Raw genomic sequence first — 21,940 nt, 5'->3', positions numbered from 1 at the left:
TTCCGAAGGCCGTTACAGGCCGTTACAGTAGTCACAGGGGGACAACATTGAACTAACGCTCTTTAGTCAAGTGCCGCATCGGCGGTGCGCTCTTATTTTTGCTTACTCTTTTTAATCAGTTATCTTCGAACCATAAAGTGATTACGCCATTCATTTATTATTCAATAAAAATGGTAAAAATAGATACATTCTGCAAAGCTTTCTTTGGCCTCGTTGAGTGTTGGCTTCCATTGTAACATGTCTTAAAATACCATGTGATGCTAGAGAAAACAATATTAAACTGGAATGCATATATTCGAGTCCTGCGACTGCTCAAGATCTACATTCACCCCCACATTTCTAAATATATTTTCAGCCAAAGTGCGATTTTTTCGCAGGAGGTTAGTGCCTGAAAGAAGAACTTCTCCCTGGAAAATCCAGCCATACATTCAATAATATTACAGAAAGCATTGCAAGACAGCACTTCATTACGGAGAGTTATGTGTTAACCGTGCGCAGCTCCTTCGCAGTGTCGTTCTTTTTACCCCGCAGCACGTTCGATGTTTAAGCGCCGTCTGCTTATCATGTCACATGAAATACAGAAGACTAATTCGAGCAAAAATACCTGAAGCAAATTTTCTAAGCCGCGCAACAACATTATATATTCATAAAGTCTGACATCGCGTGTCTATCCTGCAAGCGGATGCGTTTTAACGAAAGTAACAAATTCGACATGTTCCATTACGCTGCGCCAGATGCATTAAACCTAGTGCATGCAGTGCTCAGATCTGTGACATAAATAGGTACTGTGTTCTTTTCAAGTGCCAATACCTCTTCGCCTTCAGATTCCATGTACTACCTCTGCAAGGCCGTCATTTGGGTGAAAGCACCTGCTAAAGCTTGAATACCAATCAGGCGACGCCTATTGCTTGTATCCCTGACCGCCTTCGACACCTTCATTCTTGTTTCCCTGGGCTGTCTCGACGCGCGCATTGCATGCTGAGGCTGATCCTACCTAATGCACACACGTGCCTGCCACTTCGTTTCCTTGTTCGATACCAGGTCAATGGCTAGAAGAGCCGAATGAAGCTAACTTTTCTTTGCCTCATTTCAGCACTCAACTGGACTGTTGTGTGTGCTTTTCGTGTTAAGCATTCACCGCAGCAGCATCAAATGCATGGCAGGTTTCTAACGCTATAATGTATTAGGTATGCGATAGCCGTTCTCTTGCTAAACGCATATGCTTGTAAAGCTTGTGCGCGTGGGTGTGTCAAATCCGGCCCAGCTGCTTGGTGTTTGTTATGAGATGAGTTCGTTTTTATTTGCGCTGCATTTAGTAAACGAACATTTATGTTTGAGTTATTTTGACTCTTTCTTTGTATATAGAGAATCAAAGAGTCATTTGATACATCTGTTCCAAGATCATGCTTTCGTTAATATTTGTCTACAATGAGCAATTCAACGTTCGACCATGATCACTGACTAACTTCCTATAGTTGCGAATAAATGTATTGAAGATAAAATAGAGCCCAAATATGACCTGGATATTTGAATGCCTTATTCTCCTGATAATTGCTCATTCTCCCCATGAAACCCTTGAACGGAATACATGCACAACTTGGCATCTGACACTGAACAGCAAAACAGTCTCTTCCTCAACGTATAGTTTTACTAGTGTATGTAGTACCTTCAGCGTTCATCAGAGGCCTTTGCAAAGGTTGCCTTGAAATGAATCGGAGAACTGCTGTAATAAAATGTTTACATGTGTAATAAGTTTCTGAACATAAATTATGCTAGAAATAGTTGTGGTGCCACAGATGCAGCTTCTCAGCCGTCGGCACAAGACACCGACTACGAAGCCCACCGAAGCTGCAGGCAATAAGCTTTATTCAACCAGCCTTTCCCAAGACTGGATCACAGAGTTGAGAGTCTTCGTAACGTACACAAAAACAAAAATTCCTCAAAAGTACACTGTTCAAGCTTCAACTAGCGTGTTCATAAAAATATATGCCTTACAATGGAGGACTCACTAATAATTACATCACCCAAGTACAATTATACGGCTACGAAGCGAAGCTATACGGCTTCTACAGACACTTTGTATTTGAACAAAACTTCTTCCTGGTCCGGGGTTCGAACACGGCTGAACCATCCTGCCAGAACAGTCGTAGTACTAACTGAGCTACCAAATAATAACAATTAATTACTTCATTATTACAAATATACTCCACCAGGGGGTCTTCTTTAAACATAAGATGAGCTATATACCTTGCGAGACACATTAAAGCAGGAACGCACATTAAAGGCAGTGATGTAGGTCATAATGACCATGCTTTGGGGAGTAGCGAAATAAATGAATTTTTTTGCTTCGACTGTGCCAGTGATGCCGCCGTCACGAGCGGTCCGCCCGTCCGAGTGTGTCGTGTCACCCGCGGCGTACAGATGGGCTCAGGAGGGCGCGTGGGACGTAGTGCCTCAAGCTGCGACCGGCGCAAGTTGCGCAATTGCACGCGCTCTGTTTTTCTTTTTTTTTTCTTAAGTGACAACTAGCGTCCAGAGCGTAGGAACGCGAGCAGGCACGCACACTCCTGAGAAACGCGAAGTGACGAGGACGGTAGCCCGCTCGGTATGTCAGCCGAAGAGCAGGCCGAATCTGTTGTAACTCGGGAAGAGCCTCCGGACATAGGGCACCATAGGAACGGTGCAGGCGCCGCTGTAGCAGAATCCCGACTCGTACCCCCGGCCCGTCTGTGGAAACAATGAGAAAGAATAGTCAGGAAAGAATTCGAACTCACATACCAAGTCATGTAAAATTTCCTCTCTGTGTACAGCCTGTAGAATTCGGCACCATTTTCTTAGCTCGTTATAAAAATATATATGTAGGCAAAAAAAAAAAAAACGCGAATCTTTGGAAATAAGGCATCTCTAGTTCACACAAGCGAGGTTGTAGCCACGAGTAGTGGGCCAGCCAAGCCTGTATTTTTTTTCCGGCTTCGGTATCATGCATGGCTCATTCACGACAAGGATGAAATTACCGCCTAGCGACGACCAGTTTCTAAGCACAGTGTACAAACGTTGGTTTTCTTTGTGTGTAGTTATTTACAACTGTGTTAAGAATAAGACTGCTCTGCCTGTGTAGTATCTGCATGCTGGGCCACTCGTCTTTTTAAAGGCGAAAACCTTTATATAGGCTCAGGAGTGTGGACAGGATTTGCTTGTCCGTGGAGAGGGTCACACTGTCGGTTCCGAGAATTGAATTCATTAATGAGTAAAATAATGGTTGTATGAGGTAGAGTATAAAAAAATGAGTGTCTATGTGCAACATTTTGTTGATGTGGAGTAATTAGGTAAATAATTAGAGCCAAAAAAGTTAATTGAGCGTCAAAATAGCCAATGACGTCGACATTGTGCAAGAAACGTAGAAAAAATACCTAAAAGAAAGAAAAAAATAAAAAGATGTAAAACAGTGAAAAAGAGGCAAATGAGTGCAGAGAATCGCAGGAAAGGCTTTCGCCTTATCGCACTTGCAAGATATCTAAGTGCCTCCAACAAATCTTTTTTTTTCCTTCGCGGCAGGGAATCTGACGACCTCTTTTAAAAGGTACTTATCCCGAAACGCTCTCAGAATGGCTCACGCTATGTGTGGGATTCGGAGACGGACCTCGATGCAGAAGGGGCCTTTCTTTGTAGACAGCCGCGCCTTACTCGATACATAAAAATACAAACAAAAATGGCGCGAGGTAGGCATGTATCTGAAGCTTTTTGTATATAATTTTGAGTTTCTCAGTGCCTGTACACTCTGTGATGAGCTGTATTGCCCAAATACATTGCACATAGTGTGTAGATGAAAAAATCATGTTTTTTCCAGTGTAGGAAAGCAGGGAAGGCTAAAAAATTTGGTGTTAATTCAAGATGGCAGCTGAACAGTGTGAAAAGGCACACGCAAAAAGAAAGAAAACGCTGTAAGGACTGAGGTCACAAAAGCCATTGACGCGAAATATGTTAGCGCGCATCCAATGGCCTTACATGACATGAACGTTTAGATCGCGAGTGGGGTCGTGCAGAGACCCAGGAGGCCTGCATGCCTAGAATTCTTCGATACAATAACATTTTTTCCTCCTCCTTCCTTCCGTTCTTTGTTGATCTGTTGGCGCTGTTTAGTCACAACCACGCTGTCACTAACTGTCAACGACTATGACCACAACTCGGTCATGGACTTGTAGCGACTCAGACTGAGACGCCGCCATATTGCGAAGACATGACCGCATTTGTTTAATTCTTCAATCTTAATCGGACAGAGTGCTAGTGCTACATTTTGTCCCTTGCTGTGGAATAAAGAGGTTTATATATATATATATATATATATATATATATATATATATATATATATATATATATATATATATATATAATGAAGTGTTGCCACCCATCATTGCATTCAGCCACTGTCTGTCTTCGCGCTCAAGGACCGTAGTTTCCTTGCTTTAATTTTTTAAAGAGAGATAACCCCTCCTTGCTCACCATGTTTTAGCTCTTACATTGTGCCGTACAATTAACGCAACTTACATTGGCTTTACACGGGCTTCCATCCGTCATTTTGACCTTGAGGACGATACCAGTGGTGGTGTCAATGCACTCGAGTGTGCACATGTACGGTGTCTACAAAAGAAATAAGAGAATGTGATGAAAATACATAAGAGAAGTCATTGACACTGATGCCACGGTACTGCTTGAAATTCGACGGGTTATTAAAACAGTAATAATTACTTACCTACAACATTTACAGTGCATGTATAGTCTTATTGTCGCATTGACGTATTGTCGCAAGGCATACGGCGCTTTGGAAAATCTCGCTATAAATTCATAAGGCAGGCCACACAATTGAGGCTGTCCTGTCTGACAAAGTCTCGAGCTTTAAGTCTTGTACCGTGTTTGTTATTTCAGCCTATAGCTAGTTTGTGATTTCAAAAGATCTCAAAGCGCCGAGCTTAAGAAATTCACTGAAGGCCGTTCAATAAACGGCTTTTCGTAACAAGGCTAAAGGTGAGCATGGTTCGTATGCATTCGTCCAGTCTGCCTTTTCGGTTACTGATTGAACAGAGCTATACGTGGACGTATAGCGCTGTTGTTTACCAAATAGAAAGATTTTCTTTCCTTCCTGCAAGGTTTCGGCAATAACAAACCGCGAACGAATATGCAAGCCTCTCGAGGGGACTTCCCTGATAGCCTCCTCGTTGGGATTTTTTTTTTTTTCCTTTTTAGAAGACAGGTAGATGTGCACGAGACGCGCTGTGCACGTCAAGGGTTTCATTATACCGGTTGCATGCATAACCGACCCGCACGTTTCACGCTGTATTTTCGTAGAGGCCTGTAAAAGAGGATCGCAAAGGGTTGTCCGCTTACCAATGCAATGATGGCGTTGCCCGTCTGGAAGTTCTGGCGACAGTAGTCGACGTAGGTGTCGTTCTTCAGCACGCACACGTTGGCCGCGCAGTAGCGCTGCAACAGTGCGGGACAAATCGTCACCCTTTGACTAATGTGTACGGCTCTGGTAAGCAAGTGCTCAAATAAAAGAATGCCGGACTGCACAACCGCGAGCGTTATATTCAGTGACGCTGGTGCAAAAACCAGTCCTTCACGGCGTGATGCAAAAAAAGTTCTTCAGAAGAAACGTTGAAGAATACAAACTTCAAATATATATCCTAGCATTTCTTAGATATAAGCATCTTTCTTTATGCAAGCTTTTCTACTGCCATCTAATATGAAAACCTATTATTCCTAACATGAAAAATTACAATACCATGGTCATGCACTACATGCAAGGTAACCCTACTGAAAAAACTCTACGAGTCAAAATAACCTCTTACAGACTTCTGATACTAAACTCATACTAAGCTCGTGCCAATCTCATATCACCTCATACAAATATCATTCAACACATGAGAAATATATGAGATTGTATGAGATTTGTATGAGTTTAGTACGGGTTCAGTATGAGAAATTTGTATGAGGTTATTGTGACTCATACGGTTGTTTCGCTAGGGAAGCGAGTATGCTGCATCATGTCGTTTGTTCGCGCACCATGGCATAACTTTTTCCTCCCATACAATGCACTTTGAATGCATGTTGTTCGCTAACGTAATTTTTTAAGGCGAACCTTGTAACTATACCCTGTTAGCAACGAAACCCTGCAGCGGCGTTCAGAAAGAAATGTTCCGAAAAATCGGTGTGACGTCATTGGTACAGTCCCGCGGTCGCAGTGGTTCTATGACAGTCACTACAGTGCATACTTGTGGCTGCTACTAATCGGACTTAATCTATCACGCAGTCCATCTCTTAATCCATCTCAATCCACCTTCATCAAGTACTTAATCCACATCAGACTTTCGTATTTACAGCATACAAGCAGTCTGTAATAGTTAAGTCTATAATATCTAGCTAAAATATTTAAGCGTCACACCTGCTAAAACTTTACATAGGGGTGAACACAGCGATCAAATGTGCGATCCTGTTTAATAAAAAATCAGCTTCCTAAAACCGAAACTGAAACATGCGACGCGAGATGTTAGTTTAGCTTCAATCATTCAACAGTGTCGTTTGATCAAGGGTAGAGTACACAAGCATAAGATGGGACCTGAATCAATAAATTTGAAACAGTGCCATGGTTATACCGCTAAATTTATATTATTCGGTTACCTAGACATAGTCAATGACAGCATTACGCAACCAAGGTAAACGTTTCGAACTAGCCACACGTAGATAACCAGCTTGTTTTAATTTCTTTGTATACTCCCGAAAAATGAGTTTAATTTAGACTCAACTCCGTAAATCCAAACTCCGGGTTGACTGCCTTTTTGCACTAAGCACCGATTATCTGTTATTCAGCACACACGCAAAAATAACCACTTTAATAACTAGTTCCTCCAGAAAACCATTGTTGAATTTAGTAAGCCGGGTCGGCACCTATTTTTTGTCACATATATTACATTTGAATCAAAAACTCAAAACCTGGAATTTGTTACTTGCTGAAATCTGCTTTCCTCTGTCTTTTGCCACTCTGTAACAGCCTGCAAAGGGTTTACAGTTCTGTAAATAAAAAAAAATAAAAAAGGGAACACTTTCATCAACAGTAGCGCGTTGTGCGCCCTTTCTTTGCTTGTAAGGAGAATCCGCCAATTAATTTTGAGTTTAGCACAAGCCTTCGTTTTTAGGAGTGATAGCATCCGTTTCAGAAATCGGCAATAGTTGGGCATTCCGTGACAACAATAATATTACAGTCAGCGTAAGAAAAATGTTCAGCGCACCGGATGAGAAGGAAGCATTAAATCAAACCAAATATGTCGTTCTAATAGCGGTCCTAATGGCTGCATGAGAATGCTGAAAACTGCAAGATCTTTGAGAAAGCTTAAACCCGAAACCGACGAAGTACAACTATAGAAAAACAAGGATGCAAAACACGCGACCTTCTATGGAATTCTTCATTGCACATTCTATATCAGCCGTGCCTACTTCATTCCCTATACCTCTATACGCTCAGCAGTATTACGAAAATACTGAAATAACAGGCAGATGGCTGCTCCCATTCTACCACTTTTCAGCAGTTAACTCTCAATGTCTGTTAACTATTTTCTACGGGAAGCAATCTGCAAGCATACAGGCGTAGTTCGCAAGAAACTGATTATTTGATCTAGCTTATTCAGCATCCTTCTCGTCATCTTCCTCTCCGTAGCGAAAGCTCTTGTGGTAAACAATTCTAAACAAAACTCTTATCCTTAATCTTATTCAGTTATTATTGCAGTTTTTAGAGCTCACGCATAATACATGGCCGGCATTCAGTATACTGCACTCCGCTGAGAGGTAGCACCAGTGCATATGAAGCTTCTCGGCGTATTGGTAGCTTAAATCTACAGGTAAAGTTAGTGTAGGAGAGAATAAATTCAATTAGCTATCTAAAGGAATTATAAGGATGATTACGATACTCCCTAATTCAAAATTTGATGGCCACTATTTAACCGTTTGTGCAGTAAATTGAGCCAAACAATTTGAGACATGGTTGGATGCATATGTAGTATGGGCAATTACAATGAACTGCTTGTTTTTCTTACGAGTCAACGAGAATTTCCCAGAAGAAGAGAGAGAAGAGACACGAACGAGCGGAGCAAAGCTCGTGGCTTCTCTTTCCCTTCTTCTGAGAAATTCTCCTCTGCTGTTGACTCTCGCTCGGTTCCGCCGACAACGACGCCAACGGCGACGCTGTTCAACCGCCGAACGCGGGCACATGAGAGCTGCGCTCTGCAACCTGAGTGTGACCTGTGCCAGCCCTGTAGAGCGCTTAGCTAGTGTGCGGCTTGATAAACAAGAGTAAGGAAGAACGGTAGATCGTGCTACATCTTATATAGAAATAAGCTGTGGCAACATTAGGGGGCGTGCAGCCGATAATCAGTCGCTTTTCTTTTTCTCTTCTGATGTGCGCATGAATTAGACGAAAGGCTGAAAGACGGGCCCTTCTGTATGTAAATTTGACGATTATTCCTATCTGAATAGGTATTTTTTTTTAAAGAATTGACTTCGAATTTGTCTAGATTATGAAAATCACTGGACCTACTTCGTTCCGCAGCAAGTCAAAGAAAACCGAGCACCAGTGGTTGTTTTTGTACTGTTGTCGACAGGGAGACTTGTTTTGACGAGAACTTGGAGATGCATGTGCTAAGACTTTTGTTCGTTTTTGCACATTTATTTGCCAAATTGCTCACCCTGCATCTACCTTGATAGCAATGGTGCTTAACAGCACGTTGGTCAATGTGATAAGCGTTTGTGCTTTCTGCGCTTTAAGCACACCGACAAGCTGCTCGCCCGGCTTCAAGAAGTAGATGAGTGTTTGCGAATATATTCAAACATGATTGATGTTTATTCAAAAACACATAAACTGAAAGTATCCCTTTCAGTTGAATTGGTTTTTTTGTGTACATCCCCTGCCTGCTAAGGAATGTTAAACCTGGACGCAAAATGAGGCATAAGATTAGGTTGCAAGCAAAGAGCGAGAAAAATAAAAGGAGATGCAACTAAGGACTAGCTTACCAAAATATACCCGTGTTTGTCAGACTTGCAATGCAGATACAGGTCTTGGACGTCAATGGCACAAGCCAATCCACTCATTTATTTTGAGCTAACAGTTCGCCTCGTCTGCATCCCGCCACGATGATTACCGTAGGTGGCATGGTCGACTGTCACTTTTCTAAGCTTCTATCAGCGCTCGAATTCTCGCGCGATTTTACGGTACTTGTTGAAAAGAAGAGAAATGAAGCAAAAGTGACATTTTTTAACCTCTATTATCCATTCATTTCGTATACATATAGCTCTCCTCTCTCGTCTTTTGTCGTTTCATTTCTACTAACAACTGTGAAATCATCGATCAGTGATTGCTTGGTGTAATGAATCGGATTGCGTAGGTGTAGTGGTGGCGGGCCCGCTCCCAATCGGTGGGTCTTATATATTATATTTATTTACAGTGCCTCACAGGCTTTCAGGGAGACATTGTGCAATGGAATGAAATAGAGATAAGCGAAATCTAAGGTGTCAAGAAACAAAAGAAATCGGTAGTTAAAAACACTGTTAAGTTCAAAGGAAATATAATGCTTATAATTAACAGCTCAGCAGCCAAGCAGAACGAACAATGCATCCTGAAATAAATATTCAAAATGAGTCGAGCACATACATAAAAGTAAGGAGGCCATAAAAATTCGATCATCTCTACAAAAAAAAAAAAAAAAACTGAGAAAGCTACAATAGCAAGTGATATATGAAATAAACAAAAAGGAAAACAAAAGGCACAGCTCGGATGTTTTACGTTCACCGACTTCATTAGAGAACATGCGTGGCTTCGTGCGTTTCATCAGGTTTCACAACTCCTGCTTCAACACAATACCTTCAACCCTCAAAAGTATACCTCCGACCTTTGCCGTACCTGCTCTCCGTGCAAGATGCATGGTGCCCCCCAGGGCTTGGCCGCTGTCCACACGTTTCCCGCCGCAGTCCGGCACTGCACAATGCATGGGTTCGGGTTGCCGAAACTCGCCGTTAGGGTGTTGAGGCCCAACTGAAAAACATGGAGTGTGTTCGTTCTGACGCGCAACAGTAGATAAAATAATCAGCAGAAAACAATGATGGCTGAGAAGCTACAGACACTAACCAAACAATTACAGTAAAGCACCACAAACACCGATATTGCGGCATGCATTTGGCAGCAATAAATATCGACACGTCTCTTCTGTTTTTGTGGAAGCTTACCCTGTTTTAGCGGTTTCGATTGAGCATATTGAGGTAAGTTTATGCACTGCTTCATTTATTTTTTTCAACACGTCTCATTTCCTTTGTAATATTTATTTATTGAACTACACAGAGCACCACTTGGAGCCTTCAGTGGTGGAGGGGATATGGTTATAAAAAAAGCGCAAGAAAATCTGCACAAAGAATAAGGTACATAATAATGTTGTTTAAGTGCTCTTGCATGCCAACGCCTCGTTGAAGGGCAGCAGGCAAGCAGGTTTTTAAGAAAACGCAGACGCCATACACTAACACTCTAAAGAACTTTCACCACAAGCAACACGGCAACTTGTGCTTTTAACAAACCGAACGTAACCCCGGGCTATGAAGAACGCCGTAGTGGAGGAATTCGTACTAATTCAGGCCACGTGGGGTCCTCAAAGTCCGCTGACATCATAGAGTACATGGCAGCAAATCGCCGCATGTAAGTTAGATTTAATTTGGTTACCTCTATGAAGTAAGTGTACAGGATCGTCAGTAAACGTTTCCAAGTTTACTATACTTTTGTTTTTCACTTGAAAGCCGCAGGCGTCAGCATCTTGAATCAAGATTCACCAAATGCACCTGCACCTGCAGCTTCAACTGTTGATCACGAAAAATAGCGCACAAATATTATGCTTACTGAAGCTCATGTTCTATTCAAAATTGCTTCAGCTGTTCATGCTTCAGCTTGGCATCATCGTTACGGTGCGCCACACAGAAATCATACTGACATAGAAATCAGTCACTCACCATCTTACACATCGCAATTTTGTGGGCACGCGCAAAAAACCTGCAACGGTTGCGGCCAATTCCACTCACGTGTCGTTCTTTGCACTCTGACGCCACCATAAATTGCCAAATTCATTACAGCAGTGAAAAAAAAAAAAAAAAAACGGTTATAATTTTGACCAAAGATCAATTTATTAAAAAGAGAATTCGAGAAGTAGCTCTGATCCTCAAATGCATGTGGGCAGAACATGCGAAGAAAGCTTTGTAATCAACTCTTAAAGGTATGTCATGCATGCAGCGAATTATTGATGGTGCAACTTGAGACCGCTTTCACGATTGTGTACGAATACGAGAATAAGTACAAGGAGTGCATTAGTTAATTAAAAGGGCAGCTAACTCTGTTTATTCATGAACAAAAGAAAACTTAAATATTTGTGAGTACGAACCAAAAAAATACCTGGGGATCGTTACCGAATCGCTAATTCCATACCCCTCAACTCCGTCTATAGGCAACGTCTAAGTATGTTTTCTATTCCATATTGTACTCAGTTCGCATATCTCCGCACCTCTGCGTACTGGGTGCTACAGACTTCAACTGCACCACTCGAACAGGCTTATCACTGTTCGGTAACCTTGCGCGTTTCGGCTGCGTAAACACGCCCGATGTCGGACGCACATGGGAGCGGGGTGTGTGGTCCCCAACTGCATCGCTGCTTTCGGCCGCGGCACCGATTTTTTCGCGCAGGTGCACTGCATACAAAACACGTTTCTAAAGACCATCCGTGAAGGGCTGTAATCACGAGCGGCTTCCGAGCTCGCCGTACAGTTCGAAGGACGCCTGAAGGCTTTTCGCGTCATGGCAGACTTGCAATGCCGCGTACTTCTGCGCGCGCTCCTCTCTGCTCCGATATAAGTGGGCAACTAGGTTCGATCAGTTCCCACGTGAGATGCTCCACATCCTAATCAGTTCTCTTTGTTTTCGCTTTTCATCAGTTACGAGCAACTCTAAACTGCGTTCCTCGCCTTCGCTTAAGATGGTTAAGGTTGATAATACTGTTCACAAACGAACACTCCCACCAGGTGCATCGTGGAAAGCAAATGGCTTCGGAGGATTAGCCCACGATTAACCCGCAACACGAGCGGAAGCCCATGGTCGGGCTTAAGGTAGCGACGTATAGAGATCGGGAGCAGATCTCTTCTTAAACGACTCTACTAGATATTTATTGATCCCCTCCTCCAAGGAAAAATGCCTGATTTATTTTTTTTTTTCGTGGATCACGATAACAAGCCGTATATACAACGTAACATTCTATCACAGCATGACTAACACAGCTGCGAAAGTTTTATGTTTCGCTGCCTTTGACAATGCATCCGTGTGACATTCCATATTCTGTTGTTATGAAGTTCGTTTTGCCTTTTTGTTTTCTAGTTCAGATACCCTTGGCTTTAGGGGAAGGAAGGATGCCTGTTACGATACTGTAGGAGACAAGTACGCGAACTCTTATAAACTGTTTTACGGCTTTATGATTCCAGCAGCAATATGTATGAGCTACAAATGTCATGCATGTATACTCGCGAATGACTCACATGCCAGATACACCTGACCCAGCTTTTGCTAAACACGGAGTTTCATTTCGCCGTGGAACCAAGCTAGGATCGTTGAGGGCTTCGCGGCCTAGTTGGCAATGTCATTTCTCCAGGATTAATTAATTAGTGAAGACTAATTCAGTTAAATTCAGTTCCGTTGTTCAGTCGTGTCCGACTCATTGTGACCCCGTGGAAAGCTTGGCGTGATACGCCAAGCTTTCTGGTCTCCCACTGTCTTCTTAATATCACATAGATTCATCTGCAGTGCCTCGAGGGTGCCATCTAACCATCAACTATAACTAATTAGATAACCATTATTTATCCGTTTGGAGAAACTGTGGATTGTCTTAACCTATTCTAAGGACGGTTATTTTACTCCCTAATGCAAAATCTGAGCATAGCTACGTAATTAGCGTCCTTGCAATATATTCAGGCAAATAATTTGAGAGATGCATGTTTCTTTTTGCGTTTTGTGGGGTTAACGTCCCAAAGCGACTGAAGCTATGAGAGACGCCGTAGTGGAGGACTCCGGAAATTCCGACTACCTGGGGTTCCTTAACGTGTACTGACATCGCACAGCACACGGGCGCCTTGGCCGCGATGGGAACCCGCATCCTTGGGCACCATAACCACTGCGCCACCCCGGCGGGGCGAGAGATGTATGTATGTATGTATGTATGTATGTATGTATGTATGTATGTATGTATGTATGTATGTATGTATGTATGTATGTATGTATGTATGTATGTATGTATGTATGTATGTATGTATGTATGTATGTATGTATGTATGTATGTATGTATGTATGTATGTATGTATGTATGTATGTATGTATGTATGTGTGTGTGTGTGTGTGTGTGTGTGTGTGTGTGTGTGTGTGTGTGTGTGTGTGTGTGTGTGTGTGTGTGTGTGTGTGTGTGTGTGTGTGTGTGTGTGTGTGTGTGTGTGTGTGTATGTATGTATGTATGTATGTATGTATGTATGTATGTATGTATGTATTGCCACCTGGTGTCCCTATGTTCTTCCTGCGCCTGGAAGAAGAGAACACTGAAGTCGGCTCGCGCGCTGTGCTCGGAACGCTGCCTGCTCCTACAGCTTAGCCCTGTCCTTCAAGTCTTGCTCTGTCGTTCAAGTCTTGCCCTGTTGTCCGCGACATATATTGGTGGAGGTGCGGGGTGTCGATCCCAGTATATGTCCCGCACTCCTCCGCACGCCCAGGATTCAGGTCCTGTGCCAGTCGACACTCCTGTGCACCACGCTAGCCGGAGGACCCTAGGCCTACCACCTGAGCACGGACCGTTGGAATTCACCACCGCCAAATATGTATTTCTATTTTTCTCGGGAGCCAAAAAGAGTTTCGTAAAAGAAAAAGAAGAGCCACGAACTCTGCGCCGTTCACTCGTGGCACCTCTTTCTCTTCTTCTAAGAAGTTCTCTGGCTTGTCACTTTCTCATGGCTCGTGACTCTTTAGCGTTCTGTTACACCTATACAACAACGGCGACACGGCTCATCCGCCGGACGGGCACACAACAGCTGCGCTCTAAAACAGCTGGCTGCAATGTTTTCACCGAGATACGATATACGCGCATTTATTTGCTGGTCAATTAAACAATTAAGGGTAAATTTAAACTCCGCCTTGAAGGTGTGATGATACAGCGGCCTATAGTCCTCTCTAATTACGCACGTATTGGTATATAATGATAAGATACACACATGACATATTTATCAGCCTCTGTTCCCAGGCCGCACAAGCATGCATTGCATGGCCTACATAGGTAAACTGCGTACTCTCAACCAGAAAATCGTACGTCCGAATCCAGCCTGAAACCTAAAATTCTTGAATTTATCCTTCAAGCGAAATTAATTTCGTTCTAAAAGTAAATCACTTGAGACATGGAGCGACGTTTAATTCGCATTACATGCCATGTTTAAAATCACTTTCATTCCAGGCGCCACATCACGTTTCGTACGAGCGTTGTGGCTGTTTAGAATTCCCCGAGAAGTCATGTGCTTGCGACGTCATGACACTGTCCACCAATCAGAATTTTCGCGTACAGTGGTAAAGTCGACGCCGTACTTTCAGTGACACGGGGCTTTTACCGAGTAAAAACCTAGCACGCGACCAGCTGTTGATGTAGCTGCATATCTCTAGCCCAGTTCACATGTAAAACTCGTCGGGGCTGTGCGTGGAATGGTGCAGTGGCATCGGTGTTACGTAAAAGTCATTGCTTTTTCTCCATTATCTTTTAAAGCCGATAGAAAAAGCTGATGTAAACTTAAATGGTATCTTCGTAAGAACATTTCAACAAGCAGTCTTTAAAGACGGTGTACAACTTCTGAAATCCCGCGGCACTTCATATCCGAAGCCGAAAATTTTATAACCCTAACGAGGATTTACGGATTTTTAGTGCTGAAAACGAAAAATACACTGTGGACAAGTCCACGCGACTTAGCACACATCAGGCAGCTTTACTGGTTTTTTGATGTATTTCCTCGACATAGGGTATGCTATGTGCAGTGTCTCTTGTTGTTAACCGTGTACGTTTTCAGTTTTGGTCATTCGTCATCACACATTTCAATGTATAGGGTCTAATAAAAAAAACAAAAGCTTGGTTACCTTTACCTCGGACCACTGGTGTCGAGCCCGACCAAACTGGTAATTGTTAGGTTCGCGCATTAGAAAAAAGTCCTAGGAACCAGCTCATGTCTGGTTTTACCTTGGCTATACGTTGCTTATAGAACGCGCAGAAGGCGTGCCTGAAGCGCACCGTACAAAAAGAAAGACCTAGTACTAACTATTGGATCCACGTGCGACACTCTCATATGCTTATAACTTTATGCTGACGTTTTTGCAGATATATATATATATATTAGATCAATGCTTCATTTATCCAAGCACACGGTTCCAGGCACACGGTTCCATGCAGGAATATAATTAGAACGCTGTTCCAGTTACAGGCATGTGAAGCATAACTTTCTTTCTTTAAACGTGGTCCCAGAACTTTAATTAAAAGTTAAATGTTTAGCTCTGTTCCAGTTATTCGAGCAGATATTATTTAAAGTTATACTTAAATTCTACCTATATATGGGCCCCATATGTGGAATAAGATGAAAAGGGTGTGCACAAGTATTTCCTACGGAATCTGAACAGCTTTAGTGGTGAAGGCCGCCGCTGCTTAAGGAGCCTCCCACTCCCACTCTCTGTGCGCGCTTGCGAGTACTCGACAAGCTACCGCTACTTAAATATAAAGCTTTATCATAGCCGCTGTTTTTGTATGCCCTGTACCCCTCTGCTCTTCTGTTCCCCAAACCTGCTTATGAATGTCGCCTTTTGAAATTAAGCACCCCCTTTTTAACTGATATATAAGCACTTTCGAACGCAGCAACCCATCGTTTACGTTCTTTGACCTTTTCACTGATCAGCGAACTGCCCAAGCGGCGATCCGTCAACGGCGCGTGTGCAAACACATTGCGTTAGAGTGGTTACGGAGAAACGCCCGAGAGTGGGTCGACGAAGACATAACTACACGATGCCAACACTCGCTGAGCTTTCACCCGTTCATTGTCTCTGCGGGAGAGAGGGTGACCCCACAGAGATAACAAAGCCACCCAGTGGGGGAGCGAGTTGCACAAAAAGCGGTGCGCGTTCTTCTTCTTTTTTTTTTTTCGGTGTCATACAGTGACTCGTAGGGACATTCCAACTGATGAAAGCACTTTTCTTGTGTGAGCTGGAGAGTTTTACACTGCTCTGAGTATTTTCCAGGGCATTGTTTTAGGTGCGTTACCTTTAGAAAAAAACAGTTACTTCTTTTTTCATACCTTAAAGCGACCATGTGCGGTAAAACATAAAAAAAAACATGAGAAACAGGCATAACTTAACATAAGAGGTACAGCGTGGGACTTCGATTGACTCCAAGCAGTGATGTTAGCTTTTTTATCACATCATTTATTCCCTCACGCATAAATAAACTTGTACGTGCGTGTGTGTGTGTGCACGTGTGCGTGTGTGTGTGTGTGTGCGTGTGTGTGCGTGTGTGTGTGTGTGTGTGCGTGTGTGTGTGTGTGCGCGTGTGTGTGTGTTTGTGTGTGTGTGTGTGTGTGTGTGTGTGTGTGTGTGTGTGTGTGTGTGTGTGTGTGTGTGTGTGTGTGTGTGTGTGTGTGTGTGTGTGTGTGTGTGTGTGTGTGTGTGTGTGTGTGTGTGTGTGTGTGTGTGTGTGTGTGTGTGTGTGTGTGTGTGCGTGCGTGTGCGTGCGTGTGTGTGCGCGTGTGTGTGTGTGTGTGTGTGTGTGTTTGTGTGTGTGTGTGTGTGTGTGTGTGTGTGTGTGTGTGTGTGTGTGTGTGTGTGTGTGTGTGTGTGTGTGTGTGTGTGTGTGTGTGTGTGTGTGTGTGTGTGTGTGTGTGTGTGTGTGTGTGTGTGTGTGTGTGTGTGTGTGTGTGTGTGTGTGTGTGTGTGTGTGTGTGTGTGTGTGTGTGTGTGTGTGTGTGTGTGTGTGTGTGTGTGTGTGTGTGTGTGTGTGTGTGTGTGTGTGTGTGTGTGTGTGTGTGTGTGTGTGCGCGCGCTCGTGTGCGTGCGTGCGTGCGGCGCGTAGAACACTTGGACCTCGTTTTGCCTGTTTCACGAAATGACCACAAGCGTCGGTAAACTATCGTTTCCGGCTCTAATATAAATAATGCCGGCTGAGCTCTATTCGCTGCAATCCCATGTACATTTAAAATACCGCGTTTCTATAGATTCCAGGGCTTCTCCAGCCGCGTGAAAAGGCGACTTCAGCTTCTATTCGCGAATTCATTGGACTGGCCGCACCATTCCACCTCGTGGTGGGCAAAACCGAGAGGGGGGACAAGAGCGTACAAGGCGTGTACATTGAAAATGGGGTCATTGCGAAGTGTGTCTAATAGACCCACTGTTGCAGAATATTTATAAAGCATCCGGATAGCGTCACTAAGTGCAGCCATGCATGCTTAGTTATTTGCTTTGCTATTCTGGGTAAGCTTGAGCGGAAAAAACCATGGCCAGTTTTACCCCAACAATCGTGGTTTAACACACAGCAGTTTTTGTTCAAATATAAAATATATAAGAACGTATAGCCGAATCATAATTTGCATGAAATTTGTTTTTGTTGCTTTCTGAAACTGGAAAATATCCGCGAAATAACTACATCAGCTATCGGTTAGCGGTGACTGTCTTTTTTTTTTTTTGGTCGGAAGTAAAAAGGGTAACTCTTTCCGTACATATAAAAGAACCAGCTAATTAGGCACTGCTGAGCTTTGCGTTGACCACTGGGTTCAGAAATGTAGCGGCGGTTGTTTTAATCCAATCTGTTTCGAACCAAATACAGTCGGAAACACGTCGACGGCCAATTTTAGACGCTTTAGACAAGCATTTTTCCCCGCGTGTCAAAGTTATATGTTACCCTCAAATACTGAAGAAAACCACGCACATCAGTCGTTTCCTGAAAAAGAATATATATATATATATTGTGGAAGAAGGCTAGGTCAAGACGGCGAGGTCGTGGCGGCAAGGACAGCGAAGCCTTGTCCAGCGTTTTAATCCGGTCACCAACCCAGGCACGCGCCAGAGCCGGCGCCGCGGGACGATGATGATGGTATGTACAAATGAAAGAAGATGATGATGGCATGTACAAATGAAAGAAGGTCCACAGAAGGCTCACACAATCTGCCCGGGGGGTCGGAAGCGGCCAGCCTGGCCGCTCCTAACTAACCGATGTACCGCGGCGCACAAACGGTTTCAAGCGAGAGACATGGACAATTTCAGTTCCACGGTGGCGTCAATCGGCTGGGGGATCAACAGGCGCGACTTTGTAGTTAACTGGAGAAGTTTGGCTGATGATCTTGTAGGGACCAAGGTAGCGGTGGTGGAATTTGTCACTAAGGCCAGGGGTGCGCAGTGGAGTATAAAGCAGTACTTCGTCACCGGGACGATAAGAGACCACGCGATGAGTAGAATCGTAGCGGCTCTTGCGGTCTTCCTGGCACGCTGCTGTGTTGAGGCGGGCAAGATGACGGCATCTGGCCACACGAGATAAGAACTGGGTAGGTACCGATGTGGAGTAGTCGGGCGTAGAGAAGAAGGAAGCGTCGAGAATTGTAGTGGGAGGACGGCCATAAACGAGGAAAAATGGAGAATAACCGGTAGTCCGCTGTACTGCTGTGTTATAGACGAAAGTGACGAATGGTAGAATAGTGTCCCAATTTCGATGATCCGGTGTGATGTACATGGAGATCATATCCGATAAGGTGCGGTGAAATCGCTCAGTCAGCCCGTTAGTCTGGGGATGGTAGCTCGAGGTTGTCTTATGAAGGGTGGATGACGCGTAAAGAACTTCGGCAACGACTGCCGATAAGAAGGCCGTCCCGCGGTCACTTAGGAGCACCCGAGGAGCGCCATGACGCAATACAATTGATTGCAAAAAGAAATTTGCTACTTCTTGAGCGGAACCGGTCGGTACAGGTGCTGTCTCAGCATAGCGTGTGAGGTGGTCGACAGCTGTTATAATCCAATGGTTACCCCCCTCGGAGAGAGGTAGGGGACCATATAAATCGATGCCGACTACGTCGAATGGCGTGGCGGGACAGGGAACGGGTTGTAGAAGGCCAGCGGGTGAAGAAGTCGGCCGTTTGCGACGTTGGCATAGAGGGCAGGATGCGACGTATTTGGCAACGCTGGAAGATAGGCCAGGCCAAAAGAATCGTTTTTTCACGCGGTCGTAGGTTTTGTCAATACCAAGGTGACCTGCAGTAGCGTCATCGTGGAGAGCCGCCAGTATTCGTTGACGAAGCACATGCGGCACGACTGGTATCCAGCGAGTTCCATCAGTGCAATACACGAAGCGGAGTAGGATGCCATCTTCGAGCTTGAAATTGCGAAGTTGTCGGCGAAGCCGAGCATTGGGTGGGTCCGAAGCGCCAATAAGGCGATCGATGATGGGACGGCAGTAGGCATCGGCTAATTGCTGTGAGCGGAGAGTGTGTTTGTTCTCTGCGTCGTCAAATGAAACTGTTGTGATATACGTCGGGGAAAGAGATGGTGGGCTGTGGTCATAGGTGGAAATGCATTGGGAAGAAAAACAGCAAGCCGATTCCGAAAGTGGACAGCGAGAAAGAGCGTCGGCGTCTTGGTGTCGGCGACCCGATTTATAAATGACGTCAAAATCGTATTCTTGCAGGCGTAGAATCCAACGGCCAAGTCGGCCTGTCAAATTTTTGAGCGAAGACAACCAGCAAAGAGCATGGTGATCGGTCACAACTGTGAAGTGCCGACCGTATAGGTAAGGGCGAAACTTTTGGACAGCCCAGACGACGGCAAGGCACTCCTGTTCTGTAATAGTGTAGTTTTTCTCAGCTGGAGTCATAGTCCGACTGGCGAAGGCAATCACTTTCTCACGCGAAGTTGCATCGTGCTGCAGAAGTACAGCGCCAAGACCGATACCACTGGCATCAGTGTGCAGGATGGTTGGAGCGCTGTCACTGAAGTGGCCAAGAACAGGGTCTGATGTGAGGGCGTGCTTCAGGTTATTAAAAGCAGTTTCGCACTGTTCAGTCCACACGAAAGGGCTGCGTGCTTTAAGTAGTTGATGGAGGGGAGCAGCAATACTTGCAAAATGCTTTATAAAACGCCGGAAATAAGACGCCAGGCCGAGAAAACTGCGCAATTCTGTAGTTCGTTGTGGACGAGCAAATTTCAAGACCGCGATAATTTTTTTCAGGGTCTGGACGAATGCCGTCATGGCTGACTAGATGTCCCAATATTTTAATTTCCTTCTGTGCAAAGTGGCACTTCTTGGTGTTGAGCTGAAGGCCCGCTGAAGCGAGACACGTGAGGACCTCATTCAGGCGCGTGAGATGGTCGTTAAAAGTTGACGAAAAGATGACAATGTCATCCAAGTAGCATAAACAGGTTCTCCATTTTAGGCCACGAAGCACAGTATCGATCATCCTTTCAAATGTCGCTGGTGCGTTACAAAGTCCGAAAGGCATAACATTAAATTCGTAAAGGCCATCGGGAGTTGCGAAAGCGGTTTTTTCTTTATCGTCCTCGTGCATAGGTATTTGCCAATAACCCGAGCGGAGGTCCAAAGTCGAGAAATATTGGGCGCCTTGGAGAGAGTCAAGGGCGTCATCAATTCTTGGCATTGGGTATACATCTTTGCGGGTAATTTTGTTGAGTGCGCGGTAATCAACACAAAAGCGTACCGAGCCGTCCTTTTTTTTAACTAACACTACTGGGGAGGACCATGGACTTGTCGAGGGACGAATAATATTGCGATGGAGCATGTCATTTACATTTTCTTCAATTACCTTTCGTTCAGAGAGGGAAACTCGATAAGGTCGTCGGCGAACGATAGAGTTACCTTCAGTAATGATGCGATGGTGCGCAACACTAGTCCGTCCCAGTGGTGGGGAAGTGGCATCAAAAATGGCTTGGTGTTGTCGAAGCAATGTCAGCAGTTCTTGGCGTTGGTTCGGCGTGAGGTTAGGATTAATAGTCTTTGTGAGAACAGAAACAGAGACGTCTGTCGAAACACGGTGCTGAGGCTGAGGGGCGGTGAGCACCATCAAGGACAAAGGTTGAACATCCACCTTGCAGGGAAGAGAAGTTCCTTTTCGGAGCACGAGGGATTCACGTGAAGTGTTAGTGGCCGCTACTGTCGCTGAGCCGTTGCAGAACCTCACAAGACTAGACGGGAAGGCGATACCGCGTTCAAGATGACGATAAGATGGTGCGATGAGTACGTCCCCGTCAGCGATGTGGTCAGAAACAACGGTAAGCAGTTTTTCGCACTGAGGAGGCAGAACAGTATCAGCGGCGGCAACGAGGGGATGATGTCGTTCAGAAACTTCAGATGAAAAATCGCTTTCTGTCATATGGATAACACGGTCGCCACAAGAAATTAATGCCGAAGCGGTTGACAAAAAATCCCATCGAAAAATTATCAGATGCGCACATGGAGAGAGCACAGCAAACTGCACATGATGGCGGACGCCGTCAATAACAACTCGTACGGTGCACTTTGCTAAAGGGCGCAAAGGGACGTCATTGGCTCCACGGAGTTCAGGCCCATCATATGGTGTTGTAACTTTTCGCAAACGGTAGCACAAATCAGCGTGAATGACAGAAATTGCAGCCCCTGTATCAATTAATGCTTCTACCGGTAATCCTTCAGCGAAAACAGAAATCACATTATACGGGCGATCTGGAGGACTTTTGGTAAGTTCGCAGACTGCAGTTTGACCTCCGGAAACTGCAACGCTTAGTTTTCCGGATGGCGGACAGGGAGAGTTGTTGCGGGTCGGAGAGGGGAAACTGAGCGGCGGTATG

The 21,940-nt window shown here is 44.5% G+C and overlaps 1 protein-coding gene across 1 annotated transcript in view; it reads right to left on the bottom strand.

Moving 5' to 3' along the window:
* Positions 1-2,505: 2,505 nt before the first annotated feature.
* The window catches only part of LOC146196798 (uncharacterized), a 45,962-nt gene continuing 26,527 nt past the window's right edge, over positions 2,506-21,940 (bottom strand). The window contains exons 3-6 of the mRNA XM_084596404.1: positions 9,944-10,075; positions 5,383-5,478; positions 4,546-4,638; positions 2,506-2,727 (exon numbers count right to left, since the gene is read on the bottom strand). Coding sequence (XP_084452530.1) covers positions 2,611-2,727; positions 4,546-4,638; positions 5,383-5,478; positions 9,944-10,075 — 438 coding nt within the window. The 3' untranslated portion in view covers positions 2,506-2,610. The remainder of the gene's footprint in view (positions 2,728-4,545; positions 4,639-5,382; positions 5,479-9,943; positions 10,076-21,940) is intronic.

Source organism: Amblyomma maculatum, chromosome 3 (genome assembly GCF_055883805.1).
Source record: "Amblyomma maculatum isolate TAMU_Amacu chromosome 3, ASM5588380v1, whole genome shotgun sequence".
NCBI classification, from domain to species: Eukaryota; Metazoa; Arthropoda; class Arachnida; order Ixodida; family Ixodidae; genus Amblyomma; species Amblyomma maculatum.
The sequence above is the reverse complement of the archived record's forward strand: the minus strand, read 5'-3'. Positions and strand labels throughout refer to the sequence as shown.